Consider the following 8,363-nt stretch of genomic DNA (forward strand, 5'->3'; position numbering starts at 1 on the left):
TGGGGACTGCGGCTTCCTAAGTCAACTTTTTGAGAGGATCATTTTGGCTGAGCTATAAGAGGCCTCATAGAGAGGGATGCTTCGGCGGTCACCTCAGGCCATTCGATGTTTCTTTTGTTGTTTTCGGCGTCTATTAAAAAGTGAACCCCCCCCGCTGCTCACAGCCGCTGCTAAGAGCCCTCACCGCCAAATGAGGGAGTACTCGCCGCCTTGGATGTACGGAGCCGCCGAAGCGTTTCCAGACCCTGCGTCTGAGATTCCGTCCGGCCAGTGGATTGGCGATCAGCGGCCGGCTGTCATCCGCCTTCCTCTCGAAGAGCTGTCGCTTCCGCTCCCGCCGATCGGTGTGACACTCCGCTCCCTCTCACACAGCAGTGTGAGACGCTCCCTCTCACACAGCAGTATATCACCTCGCACCGGCGCGCACGCGTGTCGAGGTTCCGACTCGTACGCGACATAGCTTGCGTGCAGGCGGGCCGGCGTCGATGCAGCGACGGCCGCCCTACCCCGCGAAGCCGCGCGTCTTCAGCGTCTTCAACCCCGCCATCACGGAAGCGCCAAGGGGGCTCTGTCCGCGCTGCACGTACGTGGTGGCGCTGCGGGTCGATGCCATGCACCAGTGCAACGCCTCCTCGCCCCTGCTGCGCCGCAACATGCCGCAGAGCGCCCCAGGCACTACCACACACACACACACACACACACACACACACACACACACACACACACACACACACACACACACACACACACACACACACACACACACACACACTGCATCTCCCAGGAGGGGGCCAACTCGCCAGTGCAGCTCAATCATGGCGCAGGGGTGCCGCGAGATAGGCGCCTGGTTCAAGGGGACCGCCCTCGCCGTCCTCGACGCCGACCGCCGGCTTCTCGGCTGGACGTGGCTGCTCCCTCGCCCAGAGAACCAGGCCCCGTCTCCGCCCCAGGACTGGCGCCGGCCGTGGGGGCGCGGCGTGGGCATCGCACGCCCGCGACCGCCAACCGTAGGTGTCTCTCGCGGCCGTGGAGGGCAACGGCTCGCGCTGGTTCGTGCCTCCCGGAGTGAGCGACGGCTACCTGCCGCCGTGGGTTAAGCCGTCCTACGACACTCGGCGAGCGCGCCCACACCTCGTAGACCCGACGCCTCTCGCCGTTCGCACCACACCGGCGGTGGCCCCAGGCTGCGCCCAACCTCCTAGATCGACTATCTCCGCACGCTTCTCGCCGTCTGCACCACACCGCGGTAAACTCTCCCCAGGCTGCTCAACATCGACGGCCGCCTCTTCGCGACGACCACATGCCTGGCGTGCCACTTCATGGTGGCGCTGGTGCAGGTCTCTCTCTCTCTCCCTCACTCTCTCTCTCTCTCTCTCTCTCTCTCTCTCTCTCTCTCTCTCTCTCTCTCTCTCTCTCTCTCCCACTACACACACACACACACACACACACACACACACACACACACACACACACACACACACACACACACACACACACACACACACACACACACACACCGCTCACCCACGCGCACCGGGCCTTGCACTTTGCATGCCGTGGGGCTCCTGTCGTCTAGACGCGCAGTCGCGAGGGACTAGCCTGGCCCTTGCCCCACTACCTTGTGCGTGTGTGGAGGAGCTTACCCTACCTTACCTAACCTCACCGTCGGGTCACTCTGCTCCGCAGGCTCTCTCTCTGTAGAGCTCCAGGAGGGCCGAGTGCGCACGTGTGGCTGAGGGCTGCCGACTGCTCCGCAGGTCACCGCCACCGTCACCTCTGACGGCGGCGTGGTCGAGCTGAGAGCGTGGGCAAGCAAGCGCTGGCCCAGCAAGGACGTGTGGGCCCAGGGGCGCAACCAGGCCATCTTTGCAGCGCCCGACAGTGCCACGGGCAGCACCACGCCGACGCCCTCGCCGCCGTCGCCGCCGCCGACAGCTGCAGTGATGGTGCAGCCGTGGCTTGGGCTGGTCGCGTCGTTTGGCTCGCCGCGTTTCAGAGAGCGGCACCTTCTGTCGTGCTACGCCTCGCAGGCACAGTGGTGGCGAGGCAACACAACCGTCGACGCCGCGAGACCCCTGCAGCGGGCGATCACGCGCTTGGGATGGCGCAGCGCGATGCGGCTGCAGAATGTCCAAGAGTGCGGCCCCACACCAGTCGGAGGAAGGGCGATGGTGACCTCCGCCGCCGCCGGCGACCGATTTGGATCACTCCGACTGGTCGCAAACCACACCACGGCAGAGCGGCGGCGGGGCACGTTTCGTGCGGGTGGCCACCGCGTCTCCCCCACATCCAACCTGATCCGGGTCCGCAAGCGACCGCAAGAGTGGCCGGCTGCGCGCCGCGGAGGACGAAGGCTGCACCGCGCCGCCAACGATGCGCCCTGCGACCGCACCCTCCCCCTCGACCAGCAGCCACGGAGCCGCTGCTCGTGGGCCGGTCGCGGCGGCGGCGGAGGCGTACAGCCGCGCGCGGTCGGCTCGAATGGCACGGCGGCGGCGGCGGCAGCGGCGGCGGCGGCGGCGGCGGCGGCGGCGGTGGGGGTGGGCATGCGCCGCGTGCACGGGTTGTCGCCGGCGTGGGGTCGGGGCGAGGGCCGAGGAGAGGTGGGCGACAGGTCGAGCGGAGGCGGTGCCCCGCGGCCTCGCGCGTGCGCTGCGCTGCTCGGGGTATGTGCCGCACCTGCAACCTCGGGTAATCTCGGGTAATCTCGGATAGTCTCGGGGTATGGGCCGCCCCTGCAGGTCTAGACAGTGACACGTCCTGGTCCCCTCCTGCTCCCACCCCACGCTCTTCCCACAGACACACACACGCCCCCCGCGCCCAGATCGCACGCGCGCCCAGTCGAGAGCGGGCAGACAGGCAGAGATCGACTGGGCGGACAGGCAAGCGCCGACTCCCTCGCTCCGCCACGCCCTTAGATGGGTCTCGTCCACCGGTGGACGGGACACGTCCAGGACACGTCCGAGACATGTCCGAGACATGTCCCCCTCAGGTGGGCCACGTCCACCGGCGGACGGGCTGGCTTGAGCGGCGCGCTCCGCCACGGCGCCCGCCCGCTGTGAGCGGCGCCTTGCCCCACCGCTGGCGGCCAGCTGATAGGCGCATCCTGCGGGGGAGCGCCGCCCGCCGCGCGGACTTCTCGGCTGGAGGGGGGGGCGGAGGCGGAGGCGGGGGAAGGGGCAGGGGCGGTGGAAGGGGGCGTGGGCGGGGCGGGGCCCGGGCGCCAGAACACCTCGGCGGCGATTGGAAGCGGCATCGCGAGAGCGTGCGCGCATCAGCGGGCGACACGCCCTTCCAATTCGGCTCGCAGTACACGTGCGCCCCTCTCCCCCCCCCCCCCCCCCCCCTTCTTCCGCGCGACATCCTAGCGCGGCAAGAGAGTCAGCACGGCGGAGCGACGCTGGCTACACGCCTCCCTCACGCCCTTCGCTCGGCGGCGCGGCGTCCGCAGGCACTTCTTCTACACCATGCAGCCGGTCTACCCCTTCCGCCTGCTGGCCACGTCGCGTGAGTTTTGCGTCGCGTCGAGTCAGTCGGAGGTGCCAAATCCCCTACCCCCTCGGTACCGTATCCAAATCCCCCTACTGGCCGGCTAGCGCGTGAGATGTGGCTACATCTCCCGGCGAGATGTCGGCGAGTTCTCGTGAGAGCGAGTCGCTGGCACGGCCTAGGACGACTGCGAGAGCGTGCAGTTCATCAGCGGCGCCGTGCTCGAGGCGGCGCGGAACGCGACTCCGACCGCAGACGGGCAGCAGGGGCAGGGGCAGGGGCAGCAGCTGCTCCTGTCGATGGGGATCAACGATTGCGAGGCGAAACGCTCGCGTGCCCCCGAGATGGCGTGTGACCTGATCGCGAGATGCGTACCACGATTTCGATTTAGGCGAAGCTGGCGCGCATTCCGATGGCGCGGGTGTGGGAGATGCTGAGGCCGCTGCCGGGCGAGAAGGACGCGTGCCAGGTGGGTGGAGGAGGGCTGGAGGAAGGGTAGGTAGGTAGGAAGATAAGCTTCTCCACGGAAGGGTGGAGGGTCGGCCCACAGGTCGGTACGTTGCTTGTTCGATACACATATATGTAGAGTGTGTGCGGAGGCGCACGGCAGAAAAACCAGAATTTTGTATCGTTTATTTCAATACACATATAGGAATAGCCGTACCCTACCTGGGTACCCACCTATCTGAGAGTGAGCTGTGTACAACCCCCGGGAACACTACCTATCTGCCGGAGCGACTCCACGGTGAAGCACCGACAACGATTAGTCAGGGGCAGCGGCGGGAGCTCCGCCCTCGCGATTGGCATCGGGCCCCTGGCCCTGCTCCCACCGGCTCGTTGATTGCCACCGCTTGATGTGCTTCTTGTCGTCGCGATCCACCTGTGGGAGGAGGACGCAGGGCGGCCATCGGGGAGGACGCAGGGTGGCGGGCCATTTGAAGTTCCGCCGGTGCCGTTCGGAAGGCGGGAGAGAAGGGACCCGCCAGGCACACGCGACCGCTACACTGCACACCGCGGCAAAGCTCTGCCGGTCGCGCTGGATGGCGACCACCTGCTGGAAGAGCGGTGACCCGGCGGCGAGGACGCGGCGAGGACGAGCGGCCGGCTCCGCCGGCTTTTCCTCGGGCTGCGGCGGTCGCTGTTGCTCTCGCTGCTGTTGGCGCGACCGTCGCTGCTGCTGCTGCTGCGGCTGCTGCTCCCGCTGCGGCGCCGCAGCGGCCCACTCCTCGAGTCCTCCGAACCACTCCTCGAACTGGCTCTTTGTGTAAAGCTCGCCGTCAGGCGCTCGGCGTCTCTCCATTGTGCCAGTCCGCAGACGAGTCGGCGAGTCCTCGAAAGAGCAACCCAATGGGTCCTCGGAGAGGGTCCTGGGTGGGCGGGGCCTCTACTCGCCAGCGCCCGGACGCCAAGACACATCTGGGAAGAAAAGATGCGTTCCGATGCTTATCCTTTATCCTGGTTTTTCGTTTTTTCTTTTCTCGTGATGTCCACCCCGCCGCGCCGCCGCTCGCGCCGCCTCGCCTCCGCCTCCACCGCCGCCCCCTCGCCAGACGCGCCGCCGCCCGCCCGCCTCCTCGACCTCCCCAGGGAGCTCCTCGAGCGCGCCCTCTCTCGCTGCGACAGCCCCCTCGACATCGCTCGCGTCGCGGCCGTCTCCCACCTCTTTCACTCGCTCGCGGAGCAGGGCATCCGCTTGTGGGCGCAAGAGCGCGGCTTCGAGCTGCCGGCGCAGCCCGAGGGCGAGAGCTGCGCCGTGCGGTGGCTGTGCTATTATGCGTTGCTGCGCGAGTCCAACCCGCCGGCGAGGGCGGCGGCAGGCAATATGCACAGCGTCTTCATCGACGGCGAGGGGCAGCTCTCGTCGTGCGGCTCTGCGCCGTGGTTCAGCCCAGGGCTACTCGGCCACGGCGAGGGCGTGACTCGGCTCAACACGACGACTCTCCTCCCCTCCTCCCCGCTGGGCGACGAGCGCGCCGTGAGCGTGTCGGCTGGGGACTTCCACAGCCTCGCCCTGACCGCCGACGGCGCCGTCTGGAGCTGGGGCTTTGGAGTCCTTGCGGGCCACGGCGACCAGCATGACCAGCTGCTGCTGAAGAAGATCGAGGCCTTTGCTGGCCAGCGCGTCGTCGCTGTGTCGGCTGCAGGCAACCACAGCCTCGCCATCACCGCCGCCGGCGCCATCTGGAGCTGGGGCTTGGGAGCCTCTGGCCGGCTGGGCCACGGCGACGCGCAGAACCAGCTGCTGCCGAAGAAGGTCGAGGCCTTGGCGGGGCGGCGCGTCGTCGCCGTATTGGCAGGAGGCGACCACAGCCTCGCCCTCACCGCCGGCGGCGCCGTCTGGAGCTGGGGCGATGGAGAACACGGCAAGCTGGGCCACGGCGACGCGCAGAACCAGCTGCTGCCGAAGAAGATCGAGGCCTTTGCCGGCCAGCGCATCGTCGCTGTGTCGGCTGGACTCGACTTCAGCCTCGCCATCACCGCCGACGGCGCCGTCTGGAGCTGGGGCCTTGGAGATGATGGCCGGTTGGGCCACGGCGACCAGCAGAACCAGCTGCTGCCAAAGAAGGTCGAGGCTTTGGTTGGCCAGCGCGTCGTCGCCGTGTCGGCTGGAACCGCTGTCAGCCTCGCCCTCACCGCCGACGGCGCCGTCTGGAGCTGGGGCGATGGAGGCTTAGGCAAGCTGGGCCACGGCGACGCGCAGAACCAACTGCTGCCCAAGAAGATCGAGGCCTTTGCCGGCCAGCGCGTCGTCGCTGTGTCGGCTGGATACCACCACAGCCTCGCCATCACCGCCGACGGCGCCGTCTGGAGCTGGGGCAGTGGAGACTTTGGCAAGCTGGGCCACGGCGAGGACCTGTCGAACCAGCTGCTGCCCAAGAAGCAGGGGTGACGTTGTAAAGGCAGCCGGTCGGACGCTCTGAGAGTGAAAAAACATCGTGTTTCGAGTACCATAGCAATGTACGCCCAGCGACGCGTGCCGGATGGAGTCCGGCCGCGGGTGACTAGGGAAGTCCGCTCAGGATGTGTGGCAGCCACGAGCCACGTTGGCTGAGTGTCTTGTCTTGTGGTTATGTGTGTCGCTCCTGTGTGACCGTCTGGGCACTGGGGCAAAATCTGAGGCTGTTCCCGGGCATTCACACTATATTCCTCTGAGATAATATTATATTTCGCCGCCACCGCGGCGCGCGCGCTTTATCCGCGCGCTATATTAGTAGAGCCAAACTTGTGTTCTTGTTTTGGATCAAACTTGTTACAGCTCAGCGAACGCGATGCGGCCCCTGCCTAGCCTCCTGCTCCTATGCGCGAGCTATGGCGTGACCGCTATCGAGTATGACTTCTCTACCGGGAAGAACGGCCTCGACTACTGCATCGCCGAGGCCGACACCACCAGCGACATGACAGCGTCGACCACCATGGCACCTCCACCATGGACAAGCCTTGCACCATCTATGTCAGCCACCACCTGGGCGCCTGGCGTGTGCGAGCACAACCCCAATCGAGCCGAAGGATCTGAACAATGGGTCCAGTCGGTCTCGTCGAGCACGTTCGAGCCCGCCATTTGCATCGACAATTCATTTCTCAAAGATTTATCGATAAATTGGCAACTTGGGTCAAAACACCTTGAGGACATGTGTGCCTCCACTCACACTACCTCCCAGGCGATGGAGCACGCGCTACAGTCGGCTCCTGAGGCCTTATCCACCCACTGCGGCCAATCTGAATTTTTGGCCCTCCGCAGCCCCGCGATACAGGTGCACTCATGGCCCAATACGATGGCGCTACAATTCACGAGGCACGGGACTCTTGCTGCGACAACCCAGCCCCATAGGAAGCCTGCGACACACATGCCGCCGCCACCTTTGCTGGATTACTCAATGCTGCCCATTCTTCTGGGTCAATGCGACGGGAACGGCTTCCTTTGCCTCCAAAATGTTTCACCGTGGAACGCTACATTTGACCCTACACCTTGGCAGAAAGTCCTTCCCCGGGACCACTCGGACACGCCGAGTGCAGGAGAGGCATTGCACCATGAGACCTTGAGCAGTGGGACAGAGGTAGTGCCCTTCAACAATGGGACATGTGGTATCATCTGGCCACTCCATGGAACCACCGATGCTGCGAAAGCCCTTTGCCTTGATCACTTTCGGCGACGCGGCAAGCGCGATTGGGTCAAATACGAGCTCCATTGGAACTATATGTTCTCAAACAAGAATTGCGCTCGGGTACAGTCCACATGGATGGGAATGATCTGGCCATTTTTTCTTTGCTTTGCTCTCGTTGGGTCCCTTTTCCTTGCGTACTCCCTGCTGACAAGTGCACTGACAATTGGCGACCTGTTTGCTTACCAGACCATGAGCAGCCTTATGATTGTCAAAGCGTGGTACGGATTGCGACACTATGGTGCAAATACCAAGCTACTGATCATCAACCTGGGTATTCAAATCAAGTGGGTCTTTGACTGGTATTTTTGCCTTGCGCCAGCTGCGCTTGCGATATGCGGCATCATCCTGCTCGTTGCTTGGGGCTTTGCAATCTACGATTTCGTGCGATCCCTCCTATACTTCGCCAGGTATGCATGCCTCGTCGCCTTTGAGGTCATCATCAGCACTACTGTCAAAACTGTTTGTTTCATTTGGACACCTATTACCACCACCATCTCCTTTGGGTGCCCGTATGCAATGGTTTGCGTCAGCATCTATCGCGACTTCCTTCGGAGGTTTCTCAACTTCGTCAGTCCAGTCGTGAGGGAGCACTATGCCGAGCTAACTCCTTTGTCCGATGTTTGCGAACCGATCGACACTGGCCGCCGAAAGCCGTTGCCCTCCTCGCTTTGCCCCCAATGCCTCCATGGACTTGTCGAGTGCTTCCATTGC

At 64.5% G+C, this 8,363-nt stretch overlaps 2 protein-coding genes across 2 annotated transcripts; one reads left to right on the forward strand and one right to left on the reverse strand.

Moving 5' to 3' along the window:
• Nucleotides 1-3,254: 3,254 nt before the first annotated feature.
• On the forward strand, nucleotides 3,255-3,988 carry EMIHUDRAFT_453733 (hypothetical protein; the record flags this gene model as incomplete). The annotated part of the gene is made up of 4 exons (XM_005757356.1): nucleotides 3,255-3,315; nucleotides 3,452-3,539; nucleotides 3,672-3,838; nucleotides 3,928-3,988. Coding segments are annotated over 4 exons (375 nt in total), but the record flags the coding sequence as incomplete, so codon positions are not given.
• Nucleotides 3,989-4,161: 173 nt separating this feature from the next.
• Nucleotides 4,162-4,831, reverse strand: EMIHUDRAFT_439035 (hypothetical protein). The gene is made up of 2 exons (XM_005757357.1): nucleotides 4,502-4,831; nucleotides 4,162-4,369 (listed from the first exon to the last, which is right to left on the reverse strand). Exons 1-2 carry the CDS (start codon nucleotides 4,787-4,789, stop codon nucleotides 4,253-4,255), a joined length of 405 nt encoding a protein of 134 aa, XP_005757414.1. The 5' UTR covers nucleotides 4,790-4,831; the 3' UTR covers nucleotides 4,162-4,252.
• Nucleotides 4,832-8,363: the final 3,532 nt, after the last annotated feature.

Source organism: Emiliania huxleyi (assembly GCF_000372725.1).
Source record: "Emiliania huxleyi CCMP1516 unplaced genomic scaffold EMIHUscaffold_91, whole genome shotgun sequence".
NCBI lineage: Eukaryota > Haptophyta > Isochrysidales > Noelaerhabdaceae > Emiliania > Emiliania huxleyi.

Bases quoted from the DNA above. Each gene is read 5' to 3' on its own strand.
- EMIHUDRAFT_439035 (XM_005757357.1), bottom strand. From the start codon at position 4,789: ATGGAGAGACGCCGAGCGCCTGACGGCGAGCTTTACACAAAGAGCCAG. The intron at 4,370-4,501 runs GTGTGCAGTGTA...CTCCTCCCACAG, and splicing joins ACCGGCAGAGCTTTGCCGCG to GTGGATCGCGACGACAAGAA.